This window comes from Balaenoptera acutorostrata, chromosome 15 (genome assembly GCF_949987535.1).
Source record: "Balaenoptera acutorostrata chromosome 15, mBalAcu1.1, whole genome shotgun sequence".
In the NCBI taxonomy this organism is placed as follows: domain Eukaryota; kingdom Metazoa; phylum Chordata; class Mammalia; order Artiodactyla; family Balaenopteridae; genus Balaenoptera; species Balaenoptera acutorostrata.
Window position 1 is genome coordinate 37583648 of NC_080078.1, and position 27888 is coordinate 37611535.

Below are 27888 nucleotides of genomic sequence, written 5' to 3' on the forward strand. Positions count from 1 at the left end.
TGCCAGCCCCAGGCTGGACAGTGACACAGGCGGCAGGCCCGGGGCTGCCGCGAGCCCAAGGCGGCGCTTCCGCAGTAGTGGCTCTTCCGTGCATTTTAAGACACTAACAGTTGTTCCGCTCATTCATAAATACACAATTTTATTTGCTATTTTCAGGGGAAACTTAGGCATTAAACTGTAAGCTGATAAAATACGGATACCTAAAAAAGTACAAAAGTATAAATATCCCCTTACAATAAATTTTAGTGAATTAAGTCTTAATATCTTTAAATTAAAAAAAAAAAACCCCACAAGCCTATCTATTATGTCAAGGTCACAAATCAAACAACGCTAAATGGCCAGCAGCGCCCCACTGGTACACCCCGAGGCCAAGGAGGGGCTGCCCAGCCCCCACGCGCTCCACCGGGAGGACAGGTCACCAGGGCCAAGTGTGTCCTGCAGAAAGATTGCTATAAACGGATGAAGCCAAACATTTAACAACATACAACAGACCTTACAAAAGGAGGAGGTAAGTCCTAGGTGCTGGAGAACTTGGTTCATCAGGTAATATTGGCAAAGGAGAAGAGGGCACAGGCAAGAAGCCTCTGGAAGCGTCTGGAGCCAGACAGCGGTCGGTAGGCACAGCTCCCCTGGAAGCTGGAGGTCAGGAGGCAGAGCCGCCTGCCGGGCCAGGCCCCCCAGATGGACAGGCCCCACGACCAGCTGAGGAAGGTCTGTTCTCAAAGCATGCGGACAGCGGTTTTCAAAGGAATCCCGGTAGCTCCGTCACGTCAGGGGGCAGGGCCCGTGCAGCCTGTGTCCCCAGTGCCCCAGAAACGTCAGAGAGAACTGCATAGTTACACGAGAGAGCCGGCGAGAGAGAGATGTTTGTGATGTGCTGTAAACATCCAATTTCCAACGTGACCTGGAGTTTCAGCTCCAGACGCCGGGTGGACAGGCCTCCCGCCCCGACCTCCACCCCAGGTGAGAACAAGGCACTGATGGGCGCCAGCTCCCCCTGAGCCCCAAGGTGGGTCAGACGAGGCAAAACTTGTACCTCCCTTTACATGACTTAACAGATCAGCCCAAAAGGCAGCAGCACTTTTAGGCATTTCTAAGAAGTGAAAGCACTGGGTAGTCTATCCACAATTGGAAAGAAAGGATGCAAAGGATGCAAAGGTCTCTCGCCTGGAAACTACAAATGGAGAAGCCTTGACTGTGCCAGGGCGGGTCAGGCCAGTGGAGCCCAGCTCTGAAGGAGGACCGGGAAGTAGTGAACACGTGGAGGCTGGGAGAAACCACCAACCGGTCATGTCTGGGAGGCACAGCAGACCCCCTGCCCTGAGGACCAGGGCCTGGTGCATGCCAGGGTGACCAGCAGGCACCCAGAGCCCAGGGCCGTGGCACTGCGGCCACTTCCTACCAGCAAGGCCCAGGCTCCGTTACAGACTGTTTATGTAGCACCAAGAACGCTGTCCTTTAAATGATCTTCGGTGATTAAAGGGTCAGTCAGGAGCGCCCTGCCTCAGGCCCGAGCGGCACTTGTGAAAACCAAGCGGAGGTCCCTACAGAGACGCCCGCCCAGGCAGCATGCCGCCTCTGAGTGGCGACGCCCGGCCTCGGACAGCTGGTCCTGTCTCTCACCACCCACCTCAGAGGCAAAAAAAGGATTCACACCCAGATCTCTAGAGAAATTGTCAAAAGCAGGTTTCTTCTCACGGCCAAGCTTCCTCGACATGGCAGATCATTGCATCTTGGGAAAAGGTAAAACATCTCTTCAGTTGTCAACACTGTGTTCCTCACATCCTTGAACCCCGTTCTTGCAAAATCTGAAAATGCCAAATGCAGACAATGAGAACTCGGGCCTTGAATGGAAAGGCAGCCTGCAGCCGGGAGCTTCACGGCCCTGAGGCCAAGTGCCCTGCTTGGGGGTGGAGCCCACCGCAGGCCAGGGTCCGAGAACGGGGACCCTGCTGTGCAGGCCTAGCTTGCCCACTTCCAGGCCGCACACAAGGGGCAGGCCTCCCAGCTCTCCACCTCTCCACCCGAGCCTGACATCACCATGCCTGGGAAGTAGTGAACCTGTGGAGGCTGCGAGAAACCACCGAGCGACCACGCCTGGGAGGCAGCAGCAGACCTGTCCTCAACCCGGCGCCTCCCGGGCCTCCTGAGACATGTGGCAGGGCTCCGGGGGGATGACTCCTCATTGAGGCCCCAAGGACCTCTGGGCAGCATCTCTCTTGATGGCCTCCTGAGGATGGGAGGCTCCCTGCTCCCAAGGGTGCCAAAGCCCACCCGGCGGTTTAACTGCCCACCGACTCCTGATTTTCTCTCCAGCCCAGCTTGATCCCGGGCGGAAGACACATGTGTGCAACCAAGGCCCCCTGGGCCCCCAGCCCAACCTGCCCCTCTTCTTTCTTCCATGCCCCATTGTAAACCATGTCCCTTCCACCCTGCAGCCACACACCCAGAAACCTGGGCCCCTGGGATTGCCCTGTCACGCCCACATCCATACGTGCCAGCTTGCTCCCCACACTGCCTGGCTGGGGTCACATCTTCCATAAATGGACCACCCCCCTTGAGGGTGCCAGTCCCCTCCTTGCTACAGCCAGACAGGACTCTCTGGGACACACACTTGACCCCACTGGGGAACCCTGCCAGCCCTCGGCCGCCATGCTTGAGCCTCTCCCTCCCACTCCTCCTCAGCACCTCGGAGCCAGAGCAGCGCCCCCACCCAGCCTTCCTCGCCACTGGAACCATCCATGCCTCCCATCTTCCCCCAAATCAAGCTGGGAGCTCCTCAAGGCCACAACCCCATGGGAGCCAGGGGAGACTTTGGAGTTGGCAAACTGTGCTATTTCGACACGTCAAGCATGGCTGCTAAGCACCAAGTAACCAGGACAGAAAGGCCACGCGTCCCGGCCAAGCCCAACCGCGCCCAGGCCAGCACTGTAAGATGACCCTCCCTGCGATCCCACTGGCAGTGAGAGTGGCCTCCCGGGAGCATTTTCCACTTGAATTTCAGAGCTGAGAGAGATACGGCCCCGAGGACACTGTGTGTTGCTGAGCCCTGGACCCGGTGCAACGCGGGGACATGCCTGGAAGGGGCACGCCCTGCTCATGTCAGGCCCAGCTCACACGGATGCCCAGCCAGAGTGAGGCCCTGCGGGCACAGGCAGACTTCTCAGGCTCATGGCCAGTGACCACCGGCCCTGACTCCTGCTCACTGTCAGGGCGGCTGTCCAGAACCACAAGGCCCATCTCTCAAGTCCCCTGAGGGCTTGTTCAAATGACTCAAGAGAAGCCCAAGCTCTCCAGCCTGTCCCCTGATGCCCCCCCATCCCTGTGGTTCCCCAGGCCTGTCCCTCTGTCTCTGACAGCTCTGAGGCCGTCCAGGCAGCACACCCTCTTGCCCGCTGCCCACTCCCCGGTAGGTGCACCTTCCACTGTGCTGGGGGAACAGCACCCCAGGCTGAAGGCCCCTCCTCAAGCCAGACAAGAACAAGCCCCTAAGCTCAGCAGGAGTCGCCCGCTCACTGGGAAAGCCCAGGAGGCCCCTGTCGGAGGGACATGGTCTGAGGACACGACTTGGGGTGAGGGTGGGTCCCCACTCAGCCCTAGAAGACCCTGTGGCCCCCATGGCGCTAGTCCCAGCCCCAAGAGGGTCCGCCGCCCTATCATCGTGGCTGTTTGCAGGGAAAGCTGGAGTTTGGGGGGCCATGAAGCCGAGAGCTGCTCACTCAGTGGGAGCCCAGCAGAGCAGACGGCGTCCGAGTTCACAGGCCTCAGTGGTAGAAAGGACAAGGCCCACGTAACTACCACGCAGCCTGGCAGCGAGGTGACAGCACAGGAGGGGTCGCCCTGCCAGAGCCAGAGCCCCAGTGACTATCTCTTAACGAGGACAGAAGACCCCTCCCGGGACCTGTGATGGTCACGGCCCGTCTGCCCTGGAAGGAGCTCTCATTTGGGCTGCCGCCCACAAGAAGGCCTGAGCTGGGCCACAGGGACTGAGCAGGCTGTGCATGGCACATGGCACCCCCGCCCCCCGCCCCAACCCAGCGGGCCCAGGGGCCAGGGCCACTCCAGGGCTGCCCTGCCATCAGCCCACCTCGCCCCTCCCACAGCCCAGACCCTGGCAGTCACGGCCACTGAAGCGGCTCCTGCCAGCAGATGTGAAGTCTGTAACTGGGGGCGGGGGGTGGGCAGTGCTGCTGAAAGAAGCCCCTCCTCCCTCCTGGAGGTTGGCTCCTCTATCCTTGCCCCCGCCCCAGCCCGTGCCCCTGGCTCCTACCACAGTTCACCATCAGGCCAGGCCAAAGTCAAGCTGAGCCCCTAAGGTGCAGTCACTCCAAACCGAGACGGGCCACAAACGCAAACTACCGCCTGATTTCAAAGACTTAGAGAAGAGCAAAGTAAAATATGTCAGTGATTTTTTAGGTTGAAATGACAATATTATGCATGTAATGGGCTAACAGTATTAACATCAATTTCACGCATCTTTTTATTTTCTTAACGTGGCTGCTAGAAAGTTTAAAACGACAGATGGAGCTCGTGCTGCACATGCCCTGGACGGCAGTGGTCCAGACCAGGGCCCAGCAAACTTTTCCTTAAAGGGCCAGGTAGTAAATACTTCAGGATTTCCGAGTCAAGAAGTAAAGCTGAAGATATTATGCACTCACATAATCACCAGAAAAATAACCACTAAAAACGTAAAAGCCATTCTTGGTCTGCGTCCCCAGACCAGACTCACAGCCAGATGTTGGCCTCTCAGCACATGGCTGGCCACAGGCTCTTCCCGAGCTCCTCACCTGCAGGGCTTGGCGGGGAACCCCTGCATGACACCTGTGCCCTGCCCTCTCTGGGCCTCAACCTCCCCTGCGCAACGCGAGGGAGCAGACGAGGCGCTCCCTGCTGATGGGATCCTGGCTGAGCCACGGGTTTCGGACAACAAGAGGGGCCGGGAGGCAGCACGGACTTGAGGAGCAGCGAGGGGCTGAGGGGGCATCCACGGAGCCTCCCATGACAGGGCAAACAGAAGGAGGGTCCCCACAGACTCCTCTCCACCAGCACCCGTAGTCTGAGGCATGAGGGAGTAGGGGTGCCATGGGCTTTGGTGTCGGGATCAGGGCCCACTCTCTGTGGCACAAGCCCCGACTCCTTGGCCCTGAGCCCATGGGTGGACTGGTGACAAGGTGGGGAGACTGGCAGGCTGGGGGCTGCGTGTCCCTAGGAGGCGCAGGCCCGTGTCCCTGCTGCTGGCACCCATGGCAAGGAGGCCCTTCCCAAGCCTGACACACACAGCACGCAGGTGCCTCAGCCAAGGTCCCAACCCCACCCACATGGTCATCCTCAAACGGGACAGACAGCCCCGCCCCGAGACAGATTGGCTCCAGTGCAGATCTATGCGCTGGCATCTAGCATGGAAGGTTCTCTGTCAACTACAGGCACGAGACAGACGCAGGGGAGGAGGGGCTGGGATCAAGGAGGCTAAGGTAGGTGGTCAGTTTCAAGGGCACAGGCTCACCATGACATTTACACTTAATCTGAGTCATTCCCTTCGTGACCCGTGTCCTCGTCGTCACTCTGGCTCGGCACCGGCAGGCGGCAGGGAGGAGAAGAAGAGAGGGACCGTCAGTGCAGGGCGAGGCGGGAGGCAGCAGAGGGAAGCCCAACCAGACAGGCCAGGCCTCCACGGGGCAGCAGAGAGCACGGCGCTCAGGGCTGGACCTGAAGTTGTGCTGTGCGGCGAACTACAGGCCAGCCTCGTCCAGATCACACTGTGGGGGGAAGCACGACGTCCCTGGGCCCCGGCACTCCCAAAGTTCCAGAGTTTTCCTTCCCTCTGTGTTGTGAAAAACTGAACCTTGCCCAAACAGAGGTCTGGCCTTTGCCCTCAGCTCCTGGGAGGTCATGACCTCCAGGACACACCAGTCTGACCATGTGATGGGGGGGTGGGGTCAGTTGGCCGGGGGACTGGAGACTGCAATCAGGCACATGGGTGATCAACTGTTGATCAATGGATCAATCATGCCTATGTGACTGAACCCAGTAATATCTCTGCACACGGAGGTTGTCGGGGCACCCCTGGTGGGCGGTGCTCCATGCACAGTGCCACGCATCCTGACTGCATGAGGAGCACCTCTGCGACATGAGCTCCACGTCTGGCATACTTCCTGGCCTCTGCCCCACACACCCTCCCCTGGCAAGTTTGAAACCCCCCCTCTTTCCGTACTTCCTGTAATAAACTGTAACTTTGAGCAGAACAGCCAGCAGTGAGTTCTGAGTCCTCCCAGCAGATCATGGAGTCGGAGAGTGGTTCGGGAAGCCCCTGAAGTTGGGGCTGCTGGTGGCCGCTCTCAGTGGACCGGTCCCCTCTCTGAGTTGCCCGACCCCCACCCGCTCTCTCCTGCCACTTCCACCTCAAGACGTCTGTGTGTGTGTCTGTGTGTGTGTCTGGCCCGTGCTGTGGGCACCCAGTGAGCAGGTCCACAGTAGTGGACTCACTGTCCTCAGAACATGAAGTACTGCTCCAACCAGGCTGTGCACAAGTGTCCCCAGATCCCGACCCCCAATCCGGCCTCAACACTTTTCCATGGCTTACGGAGGCCCTGGCTGTGCTCCGCCTCCTGGGGAGCTCCTGCCACGGCCCCAGTTTAGAAGCCGCTGTGGCTGCCACACTCTAGAGCCAGGTATTTCTGGAGAGAGAAATAGGGCCGCACTTTCAATGGCAAAGGGATTTGGGGTCATGAGTGGAGTTCTGTCAGCACAAACGCATCCCTTCTGCAGCTGAAAAGCCACCCGAGGGACATGAGCTCAGGCAGTTGCCCTGGAGGACTTAGCTATGAGAATTTTTCAAGTTCAGAAATAAAAGTTTCTAAAAATAAGACAACTTGCAAAAGAGCCCTGCAAACGCTCAGAGAGGTATGGCTCCTCGTGAGGCTGGGGGCTCCGGGAGGTGGGGTTGCCTCCTACCCTGACTCAACAGGAAGCATGTCCCCAGGCATGGCACCGGGACCCCTTTGTTCCCGGCCCATTGCAGGGACCTGCACCAATCCCCACAACAGCCTGTCCTGGGCAGCGGCGGAACAGCCCAGACCCTGCACTTGCAGCTGCAGGCACCCTTGCAGGCCAGGGGTTGGGGGTGGGGTGGGGGCCAGGATGTGAGGACTCTGGAGGCCCCAGGGCCTGGACAACTGCCCAGTCATGCTGGGGTGAAAGAGCTGCCTCGAGCACCAGTGGAGGATGGCCACTGCGGGAGGACCAGCAGGCGAGGTGAATCTGCCATCCATTCCCAAGCCCACGCCTCCAAGGAAGACCCTGAAAGGCTCACAGGGGCAGTTCTAGGCAGGTAGCAGCCAGGGTGGCACCAGCCAAGAGTGTGAGGAAGGCCTGGAGCTCCTGGTTTAATGTCATCAGTTAAAACCCCTCTGGCCTTGCCCACACTCACTCAAAACACCCTCTGACAGCATGTCGGAGCCTTCCACCAGGGCCACCTGTGGGCCCAGGACACACAGGCTGGCCGCCACAGAGCCCCTGGGTCCCCTCAGAGCCGGCTGTGGGGCTGTCCAGGCACCACCTGGCTTGAAGGTCCAGAAGGCCTGCCCAGGCTGATGCTGGACTCTGCAAGGACAGACACATCTGGAGTCACTGACCTCAGGAACAAGCCCAGAGGAGTTGCCACTAGAACCTGTCACCTCCAGGCAAGGGTAGCAGCTGCTCCCTGCCACGAGGCTGCCCTTGCGCTCCTCGGGAGACAGAAGGGCCAAACGTCCAGCAGGGAGCCGGTGCAGTTCAACAGGAACTGGCCTGTGCCAGGCCAAGGCAACACTCCGTGGAGTCTCAAAATCACACAACCTGCCGTATCTGCTCCATTTACAAACCAGCACGACTCCCAAGCCTGGGATGGGTGTATCCGAGGCGGGTGCCACCAGGAGGCCCTGCCCTCCAGCCTCGACATCCCCAGTCCCCAGGAAAACAGCCCACAGTGGCATCACTCAGAAGCGTAGCCCCCACCGGCAGGACTGGAAGACAGCAACACTTCCAGGAGCAGGCTAGCGGGTTAGAAGAGGTGAGGGCGGAAGGCCTGGGCTGTGGGAGCCGCAGCGTGTTCAACAACCCCACGCTCCACCACTCGCATCCCGTGGACGTCCGTGTCCTCTGTTCCAGGACTCTGCTTCTGATATGCCAGGCGAGAATTACGTGATGATGGACAAGCAGCATGAGGCGAGCAGGCCGCCAGGAAGCCTGCACGGCCAGGAGCGCCGTGACGACAGTAAGAAACAACACAGCAAAGGAGAGAAACCCAGCCCTGCAGAGGGCACTCGGGCCGCAGCCTCACCCACCTTGGCCTTCTCACTGGGCTCACTGGTCGTGCCGTACGGGGAGTTGTGCAGCTCCTTGGAGACCACGCAGAGGAACTCGGCCTGGTCTTCACTCCCGTAGTTGTAGGAAGAGCCAATGCTGACCAGCTGGGAGGAGAGAAGGCCAGTGGGATGTGGGCAGAGAGCCTCACACACTTGGCTCAAGACCAGCCCCCCGCCAGGAGGGAAATAGCCTGCAAAGACCCCCGGCAAAGACGGCCAATGCTCAGGGAAGCTAAGGGACAGGATTCAGCCAAGAGACTTTTAACAAACTTACTGAAAATAAAGTCCCCGAACACCCACACTCAAGCTCGGACGCAACCGTACACACACACCACGTGCAGGACAGGCCTCCTGTGCCAGCACGTCCAAGCTCCTCTCAGGTTCCTGGCTGGGTCCCGGGGACGCTGAGCGACCCAGGGAGGGGAATGCGATGCTGGAGTGGGCACCAAGCGGGCCGGGCCCGAGAGCAGGCAGCGGGGCGGTGGCACTCTGCTCTGCCCATAAGTTGTGCCCTCCGCACGGGCTCTGAACACACAAGTGTGAGCACACGCCCACACACATGTGAGGGCGAGCCCCTCCCCAGGGAAGCCAGGACCAAGCCTTCCTCCCACTGGGGCTACTGACTGCGAAGGGGCATAGGAGGGCCGCAGCAGCTCCAGGCTCAGGGAAGGGCCGGGGGCAAGAGAGATGCCGGGGCTGTGGCTTCCCACGCCTCAGCCGAAATCTCAGTCTGGGTGTGTCCACACCCATGGCCCTGCATCCCCGGGCCTCCAGGTCACCACTACGGCCACACAGGAGCTGAGGGCCGACCCGCCTGCTCCAGCTTAGCCCCAGAGCCACCAGGGACTTTGTGTTTAATCAAAAGAAAAGCACTAAAATTGTAGTGAGCTATCAGTGGCACAATTATCGAGGCAGTGCCTGAAAGGCCCTCCATCTTTGCCTTCTCTACTGATGGAACTGCCCACGGAGGAGAGGCCAGGGGCGGGAGCACCACGTGCAGTGACAAGGACACGGTGAGCACCGCCGAGCGAGGGAAGTGTGCAGAGCGGTGCGGCCCGCTCTGGGAAAGGAGAGGAAAGCCCCAGGGCCAGCGTGCCCACCCTGCCTCTCTGGTGGAGTGAAGTGGATGGTTTCTAGAGGTCACGGAGGGAACTGATCAGATCCCCGAGAAACTCATCCCTCCCACCCTTCCCCCAAGGCTAGGTAGGGTGCCCACCTGTCAGCCTCTGCCAGAGATAACACTCTGGATGCTAGGGAATGGGGTCCAGGGAGTTTGTGTTTTGTGTACACATACAGGTATTTGTTTTCCGAAACATGGGACTGATCTTGCAGCAATGCTGTTTTGTAATTTCTTTGTAAACCTTAGGCTTTTCATTGGGGGTTAGATGGCTACCAAAGCGATACTGAAATAAAGAGTTGAGGAAGGGGAGGAAAAAAAAAAAAAAGGTCTGTTCTAGGAACAGACTGGAAGGCTGTTCTAGGTTCATAAATGCCTCTCGGAGACAGGCCCGCCACCTGCGGACCTCAGGGGTGCCCGGCCCCGGATGCAGACGGAGCAGCGCGTACGCAGCCACTCATAACCAGGTCTGCCCAGGGACCACATCCTCACGAGGCGTGCAAGCCTCTCAGAACCTGGCTCTGGCCTTGTCACTGACCACTAGGCGACTCTGGGTTCAGCCCCACCACCTCGCGGGGTCCCAGGCTCCGGCCCCTCTTCCCCTGCAGTTCCGGCTCCTGTTTCTGGGAAGTAGACAAGTGAACAAACATGACCCTGGTTCTGGAGTTTCTCCGGCATGAACAGGGGGAGCACGTCCCCAAGGGAGGAACTGGGCAAAGCGGGTGAGACTTGGGGAGAGAGGAGCTGCTCTTTGCTGTGGGTTTGGGATCCGCTCGGAGGAGCTCAGGACAAAGCCCCTGAGCTGGTCTCGGGGAGGAAGTGCCCGTGCAGGAGGCACGGGAACCCCTCTCCCTTCCACAGGAGCCACAGCGAGGGTGACCTAGTTCACGGATCCTGAACCGGTGACCACAGCTCCCGTCTCCCCAGCCCTTTTCTAGGCTGCACACCAAGGGACAAAACGAGGGGCGGTGGGAGCCTTCCTTTCCTTTGTGAGCCTGGCGTGACTGTGCTGGGGTCAGGGAGTGAGGAATGCAAATGCAACCACGGGACCCCGCCTGGACACCCTCCACACCCCCGCCCCAGGGCAAGGGCAGGGCATCAGAGCAGCCCTGCTGGCTACATCTCCGGGTGGAGAGTGGGACACAAGTGCCGGCTGCACCTTTCATGACATTTCAAGAGGTTGCCAAGCATTCTACAGCCTGATTCATTATTTCAAAAGACCCATAACAAAGGGTAGCCTTAATTAGGAGGGATGCCAGGGGACCCCATGATTTCCCACCGTGGACAGAAAGCTGGCACCAGAGGACGCTCTCAGGAGCCAGAGGGGGCGGGCTGGGGTCACAGACCTGGTCTCCGCCCTTCACGACCAGCGCCCGGGGCTCGGGCCGGGCAGGGTCATAAGCCCAAACCTCAGAGTCTCTGCCTAAGACACACAAACAGCGACAATGAGCTTGTGGGCAAGGTATCACCCACTCAAGAGGACATCCTTGCCGTGTTCTCAGGCCCACAGGTAACGGGCTGCAGCTCCCCAGGACGAGAGGCAGCATGCCCACAGAAACACCAGAGCGCTGTGGACAGAGGGCGGTGGGTGGGCGGAAGAGACTTGGCTCTCACCCCTTCTCACAGCCGTCCTAGCAAAAGCAGAGCTGAGGAAAATGAGGGGCATGGCTGAGCCAGAGTCAGCAGCACTTTCCAATCAAGGGCAGGACAGGGGGCTGGGGGGCTGCAGAGCAGCCCCAAGGAGAAGGGCATCTGTGCCAACGGCAGCACAAAGGAGCCGGAGCCCCATCTGCTCGGCCAGCACAGAAGGGCCAGGAGGGGCCAGGGCAGACACGGGAGGGGACGGGTGGTGGGGTCAGGCCAGGAGGCACTCAGGATATTGACTCCACACACACACACACACACACACACACACACACACACACACACGCACACACGCACGGACACATGGAGATGTCAGAGAAAAGCACACAGAACAGTCCTCCCACAAAAGAATGGGCTAGACTAAGAAAAATAACTGCAGAGAGAAGACTTGGGAGGTGGGACCCTAAGAACAACTCTTGCCACTCCCCCCATCACCCGTGACCAATCCAGTCGGGACTGGTACAGCTGCTGCTTGTGAGAGGTGCTGGAGACATGATGGGGACCCATGCTTCCATGAACTGCAGGCCGCCCAACACCTCATTACTGGTCCCGGGGGCCAGCTGACCTGAGGACCCGAGCAGAGCCTTTATAATTAAAAGATCCACTGTTTTGCAGGCTCAGGGGGTACTCTACCTGCTCAAACTTCCAGCCGTCGGACATGGTGGAGACCATCTGCGTGAGCTCCTCCTCCTGACACTGGAGCACACGGTACACGTGCTTCACTGGCACCTGTGAGAAGGGCCACAGGTGAGGGCAATGCCTGTGCCCCGCCCCCTCGCAGCCCCACCCCACGTGCCAATCAGGGATGGCAACAGGGGCCCTGGGAGGCCGACGGTTCCCTTCCACCTCTGGGGCCCAGGTCGTGATGCCTAAAGGAACCCCAAAGGCATCCACCGAAGAAGAAAAACAAACATGCTGGAACAGCTGCCGTTTTCTGCTTTCCCATCCACCTCCAAAAATATTTCCATTTCTGAATTCCAAAATAAAATGAGTCATGTTCCTGAAATCCCAAGAGCACCTGTGGCTAGATGTGAATACACGATGACAGCCATTCCTGTGCCTTGGGGGAACCACACAAAGTCTCTGAACTAAGGGGGTGCCTTGAGAGCCAGGCAGGACCAGCCTCAGCCCTGCTCCCAGAAAAAAGCTCTCAGACACGCACAGCAGCTCGGACAGGAGCCCGTGGATCTTCCAATCCACTCACCCACCCGACCTTCGCTGAGCTATGCTCCAAGCTCGGCTTCTGGCAACACCGCGGGGAGCACTGGCCAAAGGCCTGTCCCAATACAGCTGCCGCTCCAGCCGATACACAGCGCGTCAGTGACAGGATCACAGCTCAAAGTACACTGGTCACCACACAGCCCAAGTGCTTTCATCTGTGAAACAGTGGAGAACACTGAGCGCTGCTCAGCCTGAGCCTGCTAATCCCCTTGCCAGCCTGTGAGGGGGCCTCTCCCACATCCACCATGCAGGGGGGACACAGGCACAGAGGGCTGGTGCCAGCCCAGGTCACAGGGTTCGTAACCAGGGGGGCTGGGCGGAGGGGAAAGAGGCCTCAAACTGGCCAGAGATGACTGGGGAGCTCGTGGCCACATCTCCTGCCCCCTCCCCAGGCCCCTCCCGCTGTCCCGATGGTCCCGTGGCTCCTGAAACAGGGAGAGGGCGGGGGCTGTGTGGTGGGCGGTCCCAGCCTCCCATGCCGTCGCCCCAGTGTGCCCTCCCCTGGCCCCTGACCAGCCACTCAGAGAGGCCAGGCTGTCAGCAAGCCTCTTCACAAAGGCCAAGAGCTCCAGCTCAGGGCCTGCCGGGCGCCCAGCAGGAAAGCCCGGGGTGGGTGGGGGGCAGTGAAAGGGTTTTAAGTGGACGGAGACTCTTCATGTAGTCTGGCATGAAGCTCTGAGAGAAAGTGCACTTCACAGCAGCCTCCTGGCAGAGGGAACCCACCGGGCAGGGCCTAGCGCTCTGCTAGCAAGTGCAGAGCCGGCACCGCAACAAAGACTAATGCCTAGACACTCTGGCACCTCCCTTCGTGGGAGGTGCTAGACACAGCCCACCTCAAACAACACTGGCCTAATGGGTAGCAGAGTGGCCGTGCTGGCCCTGGCACTGCTGACTGTGGTCAAGTGCAAATGGGTCCCACATGGAGCTCTGCACCACTGGGGACACAGTCCAGCACAAAGAGTACCTACTGAGCCCTTCCTTCCTGGTAAAAGCCAAACCCTCATCGTGCCTACACACACCTACAGGACCCCCACCTCATCCGTCTGTGCCCAGCTTGCCGCCAACTGCCCTGTGCTGTTCCTCCAGCCACGCTGGCCCCCTGAATGGGTTGAGTACTCAGCTACCACAGGCCCTTTGCACTTGCTGTGCCCTGTCTGCAATACCCTCCCCGAGACGGCCACACACTCGAGTCCCACAGAGGCCTCCTGCTCTCCCTCTGCCCCCTCCTCACCCTCACTGGACCGTCCTCCTCAGCAGCTGCTCATCGTTCCCCACTGGAGTGGGGCCCCCGAAGCACGTGCCCTGCGTGCCGGCCAGGGCGCCAGCTGGCAGCACCGCGGGAGGTGTCCAGAGGGCAGGCCACAGGCGCCAGGACAACTCCAGAGGAAGCCGGTCAGCAAGGAGGGAGGGAAGCGAGCCGCGTCTTTACGCCAGGCCTCAGAAGGTTCCTGCACCTTAGTCACCGGTCTCACCTGTGATGTTCTGCTGTCTCGTTCTCTAATTTTATCCTTTACAAGTTTTATTAGTGAGGTGATATTGTAAAATTCTGCTTCCTCCAACACCCCTAGAATAAAGAAAAACAACTATAATTCCCACTAGATCAAAGAATAAACGTTGTGCCTCTGCCCCTCAGTGGACCAGTGGCCCATTCTCAGCCCAGCCCACTGGAAGCCCCCGGCCCCTGTCCTGCCATCCTACAGACTCTGCAGACACCGCTGGCTCTCAGGGCCCCAGGGCGCACACGGAGAAAGGGCATGTTTGTGGACACACGTCTGGCCCGCGTCCTTCCAGGTGACCCTCTGGGTGCTGAGTTCACGCCGGGTGCCCGGGACGTTTCTCGAACAGACCCCCTCCAGAGCCTGCGGCCGTCTGTCCTGGGCTAGCGGCCGCCTCACATGGGTCCCTGCGTCAGTCAGAAGATGGCTGGTTGAGAGGCTGCTCAGCTGCGGGAGTCCTGCCAGCTTAGGAACCCTTTCCTGCCGTTTGCAACGTCCCCAATTTAGGGGCTCGGAACGGCCAGGAAACTCTGAAGAGAGGATCGGAGGGGCCCTGCCTCGGGGGCTCCTCGTGGGTATTCCAGAAGGTCAGGTGCATGCCTGCTGCCACCATGCCTGGTTGTCCCGACCAGTCTGCACTCTGCACAGCGGGTCCCTGCGCTAGCGGCACCGGGAGCTCAGAGCCGTGGACTCTGTCTGACCCTCGAGCTGCAGCCTAATGAGGTCTCAGGGACTCAGCAGAGCGGGGGGTGGGGCAGCCACCGCCCAGGCAGACGTCTCTCTCTTCAAGGCCCCAAAGGGAGGTGCACCTGGCACGTCCCATCTCAGGATGATGCGGGGCGACGTCCTATCAACCCTTCCCTTTGGATCCAGGGGTGGGGACTGTGGGGCTGCGAATAAGCCCCGGAAGCCTCAGGATAAGCGCTTTGGCCTGAAGGGCCAGCCTTCTACCATCCAGATGCTCCAGGCGCCCCTCGTGCTCTGAGGGGCAGATGGGAAACGGCACCCGTGGGGGCCTTTCTCCCGAAAAAAAGCACTGCATCTGAGGCTGATGGAAGATAGGTGAGCGGGGCCGGGCGGCAGGGGCTTGATCTGTGGCAAGTACCACATTTGCTTTCTAAGCAAATCAGGCTGGGAACAGTTTGCCTAGAACTGTACAGCTGCACACACAGAACACACGTGTGTGCACGAAAAAGACGCTGCAAAAGAAGATGCAGACACGCAGTCGGAGGAGCAAGAGGGCCCAGAGAGAAGGAGGCAGCGGGCTCAGCTCAACAAGCAAAGGGGAGAGAGCCCTGGGCTCTCAGCACCACCCGGACCCTGAGCTGGGAGCCATAGTACGGCAGGCATCTGGAAACGCAGGAAGAACTCAGAGGGGGTTCTGCCAGGGCTGCCCCAGAAGGAGAGCAGACCCGGGGTGACCGAGACCGGGGACCCCCGGGAGGCGGCGGGCCCCAAGCTGTGTGAATCAAGGCAACCATAGAGCAGCGGGCCCCAGGGAGGAGCCCCACCCTCACGGCACCAGCAACCAGACGCCTGAAGGAGGGAATGGGTTGCAGTCCCAACCGGCCCCCACCCAGCTCTGGATTGTCTCAGCTTCCCGGAGGAAAAAAAGGGGAAGAGGCAGCACCGAGCAGCCCTGTTGCCTCTGAGATAAGCATCTGTGAGGGATGGAGCTGGAGAGCAAGGGAGGGCCCCCCCCACCCCGACCCCGGTCCCGCCTGCGACTCACCTTCCTCGGCAAGGTCTTTGTTAATGACCAGCTTTCCATGTCTCAGGTAGTTCAGCACAGGCCCAAAATAGGTGGGGTCTCTGTCGATTAAATAGGCACCTGTTTCATCCTACAAAGAACAACACACCAAGGTGAATCCCAGTCAAGAAAGCACAGTTCCCACAGCTGGCCCGCAGCCCAGCCACAGCTAAAGGGGGTTTTGGAGGCTTGTGGGCTGTACGCGTCTAACACACAACTGGAAGGATCAGTGTTTATGGCGCTTTAGGGAACCCCTAAGCAGCGTCGTCTGCTTCCAGCCACCTGCAGCCGTTGACCCTGATCTGTCACCACTGCAAGTGAAGCCAAGTTTAAGCTCTGTTGCATCAAGGTGACCTCCCTATTTACTCTGAGGCAAGGAGATTGTGTACAAGGCCTCTTTCCTCACAGCTCCAATAATTCCTGAGGGCGAGTTCATCCTTTTCTCATTTCAGCAACCGTCCCACAAGAGTAACCTGACACACTTTCCCCCATGGGATGCTCTCAAAGGCGGGACTGATACCAACAGGTCAGCATCTGAAGGACACCGTGACCCGGGCCGCCGCTACTCATTTCGGGGCTCCTCGCTGGGCAGGACTGGGTAGTCAGAGGCTCATGGAACACAGCTTCATTTTCTGCTGCCAAGTGACCCTAGAGCTCCCCTGAGACTGCTGACCACCGAGGAGGCCTCCCCCACAGCAGCGCCTCCCGGGGTCCATCTATAGAAGGCGCTCCCTCCACACCTGGGCAGGCCCTGCTTCGCCCCCATGGGCCAGGGCCTTTCTGAGTGTTAGGGACCCTCACTGCCCACGGCACACAGCGTCAGGCATCTTGGCAGGGAGGTGGCGAGGTGGAACCCCCTGAACCTCTTGGACGTGGTGAGCCCACGGTCCCCAGAGCTCACTCCCACTGGGAGGAATCTCAACCGTGAAGCGGAGTGCTGTGTTAGGGCCCCCTTCTCACTCATGAGCATCAAATCTGGAATTTCGTGTAATAAACCTGGTGGTTTCAAGGGTTTCCTCCCGAGTCCACAAAGCTGTAAAAACCTGCTCTCCTCAGATCAAATCCGGATGTGGGGCCAGCGGGACCCGGAGCCTCGCTGATGGGTGGGCAGGCCCCGCTCAGCCTGGAGCACCTCTGCCCCTTCCTCTCTCCCACAGGCCCTGGGTGCTCAACCCAACCTCCTGCCTCGATAGGCCACCGCCTGGTCCCCCCATGGGCTTCCTAGCCCCCAGGGCAGCATCCAACCACACACAGACCCCCAACTTCATCTAAGGAAGCACTGGTCAGATGTTGTCCCAAGGGACCCTGCCTCCCGGCCTGGCTCCTCAGCCCTTTCTCCAGACTCCCTAGACCCCTCCTCTTCTCCAAGCAAGGCCAGAAGACCCCTGGGACAGGTTTCTGGAAGAATGATGCTTCAGCAGCCTCTCTACTGGTGAAAAACAGCCGCCACTTCCTACAAAGGGGCCGAGGTCTGGAAAGAAAAGGATGGAGCTGCCGCAACACGGAATCCAGGGGCTCTCCCCTGCACCTTGCCGATGAAAAGAGCCCAAGCGTGACAAGTGCAGATTGCCAAGCTCAGGAATTATTCATCGGCTCACTGCTACCTCCACAGTCAGCTGGCAGAAGATCGAGAAGGAAAGATCAGACAGGGACTGGGCTCATCTCCGCCCTCAGGACACCCCAGGGAGCCTCCCTTGTCACACGGGGCTGAGGTCCCACGACAGGTCTCAAGGCTATGCCACCGACACACTGGGTATCTCGCTCAGCACTGGGAGTGGGCGGGAGAGGAAAAGGAAGTGACCCAGGCCTCCAAAGCCTGGAGGGATGGGGGATGGGACAGAGAAGGAGGGAAAGGAGGTGAGCCCACAAAACTGTGGTGGTGGCACGCCCAGGGCCAGGTGAGAGGGCCACCGCCCAGATACAAAGGGACCCCTGACCAAGCACTGGAGAGCACTGGAGAGCCAGCGATGGGGCTGGGCCTCCACACACCAGGCTGACCCGGAGAAGGGCAGGGGCGGGAGGCTGCTGAACAGGGGTGGCTCTTTCACTAAAAGGCCACGTGGCCAATGCTCCGAAGGAACTCCTGCCCAGGCCCAGCCCTCAGCTCGGCGCACATCAGGCCAGGCTCGTGGCCCCATCTTAGGGTGCCTGAGGTGAGGCCCTCTAACCCCGGGGAGCTGAGGACTCCCCAGGAGAGACTGGGGACCCAGCACCCAGGCTGGCAAATGCAGAGGCAGCAGCAAGGGGTTGGGGGACAGCACGCCCCCACCAGCCTCCCCAACATGCTCCCGCCCATACCCTGTGCTCAAAGGCAAGTGGCCTCCATGCTCAACTACCCAGCCATCCAAGGGAGGGGCAGGCCCGTCGCTGTGTGGGGACCCCTGCCTTCATAAAAGGAGCAGCCTCACGGATACTTCCAGAACAAGGCCAAAGAGTCCAAGGCGTTTGCTGCAAACTGGGCTGGAGCCCAGGCCCAAGGGTGGAAGAGCAAAGAGGACCCCACCTGCATCTCAGGGTCTGGAACCCAGGCTTCGTATCCACCAACAGATGTTCCTGGTGGCCCACCGGGAGAACAAGAGAGGCTCTGGTCCCTGGAGATGCCGGGAGCACAGCCGGGAGAGAGCTGGCACCATAGCGAGGGGGGCACAGAGCCACAGTTGGCGGGAGCACGGAGGTCGAACCCCTGGGGTCCAGGCTCACGCTCGGCTACTCAAGGCACATTGCTCCTCTCTCCAGGCCTCAGCTTCCCCATCTGTCACATGAGATACTCAGCCAAGAGGAGGCCGGGGGCCCTTCTGGCTCTAACGGTCTGTGTCTAGTCCAACATCTCTTCAAGGTGACAGAGCTGGGCTCGTGACCTGTCCTGGTGGCTGGGACAAATTCCAAGGCAGAGGAAGCCACATGCTCTGGCCACAGAGATGGGGAAGCACAGAGCCAGGAGACTGAAGCACACACCTGGCCGGGCCCTCAGAGGCCTGCGCCTTCCACGCCTCCTCCCCGGGTAGGAAGCGAAGGCAGTGCCTCCAGTGACACCCTCCCCAACCCCCACCCCCACCGCACAGTCCGTGGCTTATCTTAAAAACCCATGTGAAAACCTAGAGGAGGCCATCCTGGGCACTCAATCCACACATGGGTTTAGAAAGCTGGGGCCGAGAGCACCCCAGAAAGAGAGGCCTGGGTGCTGGGCATCCAGACCTGCACCAGAGCACTGGCTGCCCACAGCTGGGCACCAGCTCCCTGGGTGTCCCAGGACGCACTGCCTGCGCTGGCCTCCAGGGGACTGGGGAAGCTGGAATGGGCTTCAGTTGGGACCCTTGTCACCCCATGCTTCTCCCACGTGGTGTCACCAGCTGAGGGCAGGAAGCTCAGTCCAGCAGCTGCCACGCTGGCCCCAGCAGTGTGGCCTTAGCACTCCCTCCCGGGAGGGAAGACCCACCCACCTAGACCTGGAAATGCAGGCCCATGGGGTGACCCTAAGATACTGAAGGTCAAGTGGCCATCCCCTAGCAGTGACAAGCCCGCCCCTCCAGCCCCGCCACTGCTAAGCAGACTTTAGGAGGCTTCATGGCAGCTTCCTCCATGGACCCCACAGGGCTCTCTGGCCCAGTTTCTTCCCGTGGATTTGTTTTGATCTGATGGGCTTCATTAAGAAACAAGGACGAGGACTTCCCTGGTGGTCCAGTGGTTAAGAATCCACCTGCCAATGAAGGGGACACGGGTTCAGTCCCCGGTCCGGGAAGATCCCACATGCTGCGGGGCAACTAAGCCCGTGCGCCACAACTACTGAGCCCGCGTGCTGCAACTACTGAAGCCTGCATGCCTAGAGCCCACGCTCTGCAACAAGAGAAGCCACTGCAATGAGAAGCCCGCACACCACAACGAAGAGTAGCCCCCACTCACTGCAACTAGAGAAAGCCCACACACAGTAACGAAGACCCAGTGCAGCCAAAATTAAAAAAAAAAAAAAAAAGAAAGAAATTAAGAAAAAGAAACAAACAAGGCTGAGACTCTAGGGTTAGGAGAGACTGGGCAGCAGCATGTTGGGGCGGCGCTCTCATCCTACAAGGAGTGCCAGGGCCCCCAAATTCCACTGGGCTTTATCTTGGGCAACAGAGGACCGCAGACTGACTCTCGTTTAGAGGCACCCAGGCAGGAGCTCTGGAGGAACGCCGTCTTCCAGCACCTGAGCCCGAGCAGCACTCGAGGGTGTACGCGTGCCGGCAAGGGCTGCCTGCCCACTTGACTGTGACCAGGCTGCGACTGACACGGGCGCCAGGGCCCTCGGCATCTCATGTTGCTTGTGTTTGTAAGTGGCCCTGGGGCCTCCATCCTAAGGCAGAAATAAAGAAAACTACAGAACACAGAAAAAGAGAAAATACCAAAACATCCCAAATTCAGAAGTCTCAGACTCGCTTATGCAAAAGCATAGAGAGAATGGTCTCTGTGACACCCACACCAGCAGCGGAAGGGGATGTCCGAGGCTCAGCCACTGGCAGCTGTGGTAACAGCACCCCATCCATCACCTGCTCACGGGAGAAGAACCTTGTGATGTGCACTTGGCATGGTCACACTTACAAAAGGCAGCAAGACACGAGGATCTCTCTCCTCCCTCCCTCCGTCCTCTCCTCAGTTTATATAACAAGCATGTGCTACATTTATATAGTGGCAAGGCTTGAGGTTTTTGGGTTTTTTTGTAAAAGAGCCAGAATTAAGATTGCTTGCTTGACAAATCATTTTTCTCTATTGACTATCCCCACTTCTCACTGAGTCTGCATTTGACCTACTTGTGAGGTGCTGGCTTTTAAAATATACATCCATCCTAAAGGCATAAAAGAGAGAAGTGCTGGACTTGGCTCTTGAATATTTAATGGCGGTCATGCCCGTCAGGTTACACACTGTTTGCTGGGGGCTCACTGATGGCCAAGTTGGCCGAATCCCACTCCAAGGGGGCCCAGCCTCTGAGGCCGAGCTGCTGGGCTCCAGGGAACTGTGAATCCTGCATCCCTGAGCCTGTGCCGCAGAGGGAACGCCCTGGCCACGGCCAGGAGCACCCTGCCCGCAGTCACTTCTCTGAGAGGAGCCAGCAGGCAAGACAGGCCAGAGCCCATGTCACATGCTCTCCGAGGAGACCCCTGACCTGCAGTCCCAAAATGGATGGAGGCAGAGAAAACGATCCTGATTGGAAACCCGCGCAGCCCCACCCCGTCCACTCCCTTCTGAGCAGCCCAGCAGCCTCACCCCTCAGCCCTGGTTAGGAGGTAATGCTCTGACAGGGCCGCTGAGGTTCTCCCGCCCGCCTGTGCCTGGCCCTCACGTTCAAGACAGATTCGAATGCACTGCCCGGCGAAACATCGTGGGTCCAGGGCGGGCCGCCGGCCCCCTTGATAGAACCATGCACATGGCCTTGAAAACGGCCATAAGGAACGAGGGTCGAGGAAGTCAGGCTCTCAGGCAAGGCTGTAGACGGAAATGCATTCTGTGGTCAAGTCTCACTCCAGCTCCGTGCATTCTCTGGAGAGGCTTGCACCTGGCTCCTTTCTATCACCTTCCCAACTTCCACAAACACACGAGGAAATGGAACACAAGAAACGCACGGCCACTGGAGACTAGAAATGCAAAGGGTTGAGTATCCCAAGCTAAACGCAAGATGTATTCTGTCAGATTTCCCCATTTGAAATCTAAACGCAAAAGCATAGAATTTTCTGTACACAAACATTTGCAATCAACATAATTAGAAATAATTTTCACTCTGAAATTATCCATTTAAGTGATTCTGTTTCACTTAAAACCTTCACCTCTGCCCTCTTTTCTCTTTTGTTTTCTACAGTTTGTCAAATCCTTGACCTAGAAGAGGCCTTAGACATCACCAATTACAAATGAGGAAACAGAGGCCCAGAGGCCCAGAGACTAGAGGCCTGTCCAAGCAGCAGATGTGCAGAACTGTGCTGACGTGTGTGGGAGTGCTGGCTGCTTCTGACTTAGCTTTCCCCATATAAGACCCTACGATGCCCTGTGTACACCTGGAGATCGGAAACCCTCCGGCACACACAGGGAATAAAGGAAAAGCAAGGGCTCTGGGTCATTCCCACCCTCAGATCTCAACCAGCACCAAGCTCTCAGGGCCCTGACCCCCGGGTGCCTCCCAGTCCTAGAATGTGGCTTAGAAACAGAATTTAGGGTGACATAGAGGACTCAAATGAGGCTCACTAAGAAACAAATGCAAGAGGACATGTGAAAGGACCCCAGCACAGGAGGCTCCTGGTTATTCTCGTAGAACAAATGTGCTTCAAATTCACCTAAGGTGGCGGCGGTGGGGGGGGGGGGTCCCACCAAGCTCCACGGACAAACGGAGATGGCTCACAGGGACCGTTCAGCTCAGCAGGACCAGGGCCTTCTTGGAGCAGATGCCACATCAACTGTGCAGACAGAAACAGGCATCGGGCCACCCCAGGGTGTGGGGCAGTCGTGGGCAGGATGTCGTGGGTGGACCTGCCAGCCAGAGAGCCACCCGTCCAGGTCACAGCGCTATGAACATCTCTATCACAAGGCAAGGGGGCAGCCATCTGTCCGGATTTCTCAGGTACTTCCCTCCCTACAGACACTCCAGTTACAGAACACCTGCACATAAATCCCCTACAGATGCCACACTACTCAGCTTGGTGGCAAAAGAGAGAGAGAGAGAGAAACTAGGAAGTCAACTTGACATGGAAACAGGCGGAAACCACGTCCGCCTGGGAGAGAAGCACCAGTAGGAAGAGCCCAAGGTCCCTGGCCGCAAACCTCCCCACAGTGGTTCTGCAAGCCTGGAGGCGAGGCCCCCCTCCATGCCCAGAGTCTCCAGTCCCCTGGACGCCAGTCACTCAGCTCAGGCAGGCAGGACATTCTGCAGCCAGGACGCCCCGCCAGGGGTTCACACCACGCCCGCTGCTCCCAGGGGTGCCCGAGCCCTCCCCAGCAGCTGCCCCACAGCCACCGCCCTGCTGGCTCCAAGGCGGCCTCTGTTCTCTTCCTACGCTCGGCCCTGCCGGCAGATCCGGTGCAGAGTTCCCCCTTCCTTCTCGCTGGGGCTGAAGAGCAGGCCCACGGCTCCTCTGCACCCTCGCCCACCTCCCCTCCTCACCGAGGACTGCCTGGCGCCCAGGACTGCCTGCCTCTCCGTTACCTGTTTCGAAAAACCTACCTTGGCCTACGTAGTGGCAGTGATGGGCTGGCCCAGCTCATCACCTCCAGAACCAGCCCCAACGGAGGCTGACTTGTAACACCAGGCCAGGATCCTGGAAGCCCAACCACTGAGGAAACTAAAACCCACAGAACATAATACGGATGACGAGGAGAGATGAACGGTATACACCCCCGCTCAGACGCCTCCCTGATGCCACAAGCCCATCGCAAATACACATGGAGGATGGTACTGAACTCTGGAGCTGTGTTCTCCAGGCTCGAGGGCATCAGGTTTCTTGTACGATAACTCGATGGCTGCCCAGGAAGCTGTGCCCCTCCCCCTTGGCACAGGCTCCAGTGCCCAGAGTTGGGAACCGGCCCTCCAGGGCCTGTCCTAAGAAGTGTCCGTCTGGGACGCAGGGGGCACTGAAGGGCCCGGCTGCCACACCCCACCCTCTGAGGCTGGCCCAGCAACCAGAGCTACCTGCCAGCAGCATGAGGTTTGCGGCAAGTGAGGGAGTGTGTAATAAGTGACTAACAGGAACAAAAACAAATTCTGAGGGGGACAAAAAAGCATTCTTGGTACATTCTTTCTAAAAACAAAGTACAAAAGTAAAATAAAGACTACTAAGAGCCATCTCTAATTCCTGCAACAACCCAGCACCAGGCACTGTGTGGGGGAGGGCTCATATTCCTCAGCTTCCTTAATTCTCACAACTCCTCCTCTGTGACTCCGCTCAGAGAGGTACATTAACTAACCCCAAATCGCAGGGCAGGTTAAGTTGTGGGTGGAGTCAAAGTCAGGCCTGAGTCCAAAGTCTAACTTGGCCACCATGAAAAATGCCCCGTACCCCCAACACCCACATCCCACCAACTCCAGACCAGAATGTGCTGGGCGCTCTGCAGTCTGGGGAGAGCACCAGTGCTCAAGGTGGCCTGCTGGCACCCTGGCCACACAGACCCCTCCCTGGGTGCCACACAGAGTCAGCTCCTCTAAAGGACTTTAAAGATTCTTGGCCCAATGAAAGCTGTCCTTGAGCATCCCTGGAAAGCAGCCATGTGCACCCACTCCAGGGGAACGCAGCCACAGACAAGCCATAAGGGGCTGGCATCTCTGGGTTCCCATAAAACTCTATTTGCAAAACCAGGCAGGTGGACCGCAGCTTTCTGACTGCTGCTCGAAACCAAGACCAGTCACTGTCCCACTGGCCAAGAGCGAGTGAAGGCTGCCCGTGCGGTCGGGGGAAAGAGGAACTGCTCTGCAGTTGACGACCACTTCCTCCCAGCCACCCTCAGATGGCTGACGGCTGTGTCCGATGCCCCAAACAGCTCTCCTCACTAAAGGCAAGCCCTTCCTCAGGGCTTCCCTGCTCAGGTCCGAGGGGCCCTGTGGAGAGGTGACCATGGCATCCACGGCGAGCGAACCCCCACTGCACTGGGCCACCACCTGCCCAGGGCCTGAGCCAGGCGTGGGGTCAGGGCTGAGAATACGCTCAGAGCCAATCCTCAAGCAAAGCGTGAGACGAAATGCACAGTGGCTCGGGACCCCCACTCCTGGCCTCAGACCGGAGACCCAGCCCTCTCACTGGAGCTCACAATGCTCTCAGCCTTTCGCCTCTGACTTAGTCACACAGAACATAATCTGCCGTTTCACTCTAAGTAATCCCCACTTCTCCTGCCAAGCAGCTTAAAAGATAGTCCTTCCACCCACACCCCCATCACTTAGCCCTGTCCGTAAAACTCCTTTCACTCACTATCTTTCTAATCCTGAAACTCTAGCCAACACCAAGTACGCTGGGGGTTGGCACAGGCAAAGAACTGCAGAGGACATGGCATGTCATCGGAAGCACCTCGACGGCCCCACCCCTCAAAGACCCATCTGATGCCACCACATCTGCAACCCCAAAGCCAGGACAACGGCCCTGTTGAAGGGCAAAAGCTCATGTGAAACACAGTTTTCTCGAGGCCTGGCTCAGGTGCAGAGACTGAATGCCCCCCCACCCCAAATCCTACTTAATCTGAGTGGTTTCCAACCACCAAGTAGTATTTCCTGTTTCCCTTTTATTCCTAAAGTATCTCCACACTGAAACAGGGACTGATTCAGCTCTGAACAAACTCTAATCTGTTTTCAACAATGCCACTGGGCCAGGTACCATGGAATAGAGAGAGATATAACCCAAATGAATCACATGTCGAGTATTTACAAAGCACTTCTGGGAAGGAGTGTTACACCTGGCCTGCCCCTGATGGAACAGGGGAGAGAAAAATGACCCAGGATAGCAGGTGAACAGATGCCGAAATGAATAACACAGACACAGCCCCACTGGGGAAGCACCAGGAGGAAGTGAGAATTCACACTTGGGCTATCTATAGAGAGAACTTCGTGGCAGCAAGGGCCCCGAGTCAGAACTGGAGACAAGAGGGTAAGGGTTTAGCGGCTTGGGGCACCGTGGGCAGTGGGTCCCAGTTACAGCCCAGCTCCCCACCCTCCCTAACAACCTGTCGGCTATTTAACAAAGCACTCCTCCAGAAAAATGTCCTGACACCACCACTCCCACAGGGCTTCATGACTGAGCTCCCTGCCAGACACTGTGCGTTTAACAGCAAGCTCCAGGTACTCTCCCAGTGAACTCCAAACCCATCAGGCTCCTGAAAGATTCCAGATCTTCCACTTCTTGGAACTCCTCCCCCTGATCTCCCCACCCAACCCCGACCCAAGCACTACTCTGCAAGCCCAGGTGCTCAATGAACAGGAGACAAATGCCCAGCAGGAAATCTTCCACCAGGTGCATCCAGCCCTGTGAATATCTGTGAGGTATGCTTTCATCAATCTTAACTATGAGGTCAGGGCTTGGAGATTTTTACATGTGATTCAACATCCTGTTTCTCTTCCATCACATAATTGCTAGCATCCCACTCTTCCAAACACCCCTTTCCCTCCACCCTCATCCTCAGATTCCTCACTCAAGGTTTAATGATCTAGGAGTGAATCTCTGGGACATTCTTTCATCAGAACCAAAGGGGGAAAAAACTGAGAAGAATGAGTACCTTATACATTTTCTCATTTGAGGTAAAACACTCTACGACCATGACTAATGGGAATTAGCATTACTCTTTCTGGCAAATTCACATCTGTGGCTAAAACTAACCCATATTTACTATCAACTATTTTATGAGACAGAAACTGTATCTGCTGCATTACCTTTATGTTCTAAGTTTCAATTTTACAATTGGGAAATCAAATGTGGTTAAGTGGATGATGGTGAAAAAAAGCAACTTCAACATAGACATACTCTGATAAATTACCCTCCCCAAAGGACTACTATACAGTAAAGCATAATTTTTTTAAGTAGTCTTAAGACAGTAAAGACTTAACTGGGCAAACTATAGTTAATCAGCTCTGAATAATTGTCTCAGTGCTGAACAGACAGCCATTGCCTCAAAACAACCCAATGGACAAGAGCAATGTAAAATCGGACTCAATATACAAAAAAGAAACGCTCAAGTAGAAATGCAAGTGAATGACCACTAAGGCCAACTGTTTAAACAGAAAAACAAAACAGTAAAACATACACCCACGCTATAAAAGGAAAATCATAGCTAACAAAAGCTTATTTCTATCCTGGAGATGACTATCATTTTCTGGGAGGTCAATTCTCTAAGAGTGGAGAGCTTGGTCAAATGAGCAATGGAAACAGCTGGGGGGGTGGGGGAGGGTACCGGAGCGCTGGCATCTCAAATCCTGATTTCTACCCATGACTGGTGGTTTTGTGGTAACTCGAGTTCTCATTTCCCGATCATAAGGTCATGCCACACAGAGGATGGTCTGTGTCAGGCTTCTGGATCTTGAAGACGGATCTGAATCTTTCTGGGAAGCCTATGCCTGGCAAATGCTGGGCTGGCAAGGCACAAAGCCAAGTGCAATTATGTAGGCTCGAGTGAAAGACACAGGAAAGTTAGAATAAGGTTTGTGAACTGCCTAGGATAAATACAGGTAACAACTATTCTTCCAACAGAGCCTTTTATGAGTTTCAATGCTGTTCAGCTCCAGAGATATTCTTCAGCCACACAAGTCTTGTAAAGGTAATAATTAAAATAGTTTCTAGTACCATCTGCACAACAGTATGAGCATTTAATCTGATGAAAGGCAATCAGCAAACCAAGCTAGAGATTCCTATCCTTTTGAGAGGGCAATAGGGAAACTAGGTTAATTAGAAAGTAGATTGAAAAAGATTTCCTATTTTGCCCTTCCTTAACACCCCTAAGCCACCCCTTAATATGAGCAACATTCCGTTTGAAAAATCACTCTATGGACGGCACTTTCTGAGAGTGCTGAGTGGGTGCGTGTTGCGGCTGAAAACGATGGAGCACCAACTCTCTAAATGCAAGTCACTGGGAAAGGCAGGCCACCCGTGTCAACCCCCCACACCAACGTTAAGTCAAACGTCTGGAATGTGAGAAGATGAGAAGAACACCAGGGTTCTCGGATTCCAGAGCCACTAAGTACACTGGGACGGAGAAGAGGTGTTCTCACACCAGGGGCAAAACAATCTGCGGAGGAAAAGAAAGTAGATCCACAGCAGAGTCTGGGGTCTGCGAAACCTCCTCCACCGAAGAGCAGAGAGGGCGAGACAGAGAGACACCCCGACGTGGACTGGCTGGGGATCTTCGAGGGTGGTGGGCGCCAGGGCGTCATCCTCTCCTTCCCCGGCCCAGGACAGGGAGTCGGGGGGCTCGGGTCGAGCTGGAGACGAGGGGAGCGCGGGGCTCGGAGCCGGGGCGGGTCTCCTCAGCGTGGGGCAGGGGGCGTGCGGCGGGCCGCCGACCAGGGCGCCCCGAACCCTCCTGGCTGGCCCGCGCGGCCCTCACCTTGTCCGAGTCCAGGTCGGGGTCGGCCTGGCACAAACGGTACAGGAAGGATTTCGGATCCCGGCACAGCGTCTGCCGAGTGGTGAGGAAGTAGGTGCCGCCGACGTTGAGCCGGACCCACTTGGACACGCTGCCGGGGCGCTGGGCTAAGGCGCCGAGCCCCGCGCTACAGCGGCGGCACAGGCTGCCCCCCAGCCCCGCCCCGAGGCCGCCCGGGGCCAGCGGCAGCAGCTCGCAATGATTCTCCGCCATGATCCCAGCAAGCCCCGCCACAGCTCCTCTATACCG

General features: G+C 57.7%; 1 protein-coding gene across 2 annotated transcripts; it reads right to left on the reverse strand.

Moving 5' to 3' along the window:
* Positions 1-119: 119 nt before the first annotated feature.
* KCTD5 (potassium channel tetramerization domain containing 5) lies at positions 120-27883 on the reverse strand. 2 transcript variants are annotated; one of them, XM_007181967.3, is made up of 7 exons: positions 27601-27883; positions 15553-15661; positions 13797-13888; positions 11737-11832; positions 8322-8447; positions 5504-5562; positions 120-1808 (listed from the first exon to the last, which is right to left on the reverse strand). In XM_007181967.3, exons 1-6 carry the CDS (start codon positions 27850-27852, stop codon positions 5518-5520), a joined length of 720 nt encoding a protein of 239 aa, XP_007182029.2. In that variant the 5' UTR covers positions 27853-27883; the 3' UTR covers positions 120-1808; positions 5504-5517. The 2 variants fall into 2 exon arrangements, with proteins under 2 accessions (XP_007182029.2, XP_057385880.1); XM_057529897.1 differs by lacking the exon at positions 5504-5562.
* Between the last annotated feature and the right edge of the window lie 5 nt (positions 27884-27888).

Excerpts from the sequence above, each read along its gene's own strand:
- KCTD5 (XM_007181967.3), bottom strand. The coding sequence starts at position 27,852 with ATGGCGGAGAATCATTGCGAGCTGCTGCCGCTGGCCCCGGGCGGCCTC. Across the intron at positions 15,662-27,600 it reads CCGACCTGGACTCGGACAAG|GATGAAACAGGTGCCTATTT; the intron begins GTGAGGGCCGCG and ends TGTTCTTTGTAG. Across the intron at positions 8,448-11,736 it reads ACGGCTGGAAGTTTGAGCAG|CTGGTCAGCATTGGCTCTTC; the intron begins GTAGAGTACCCC and ends CTCTCCTCCCAG.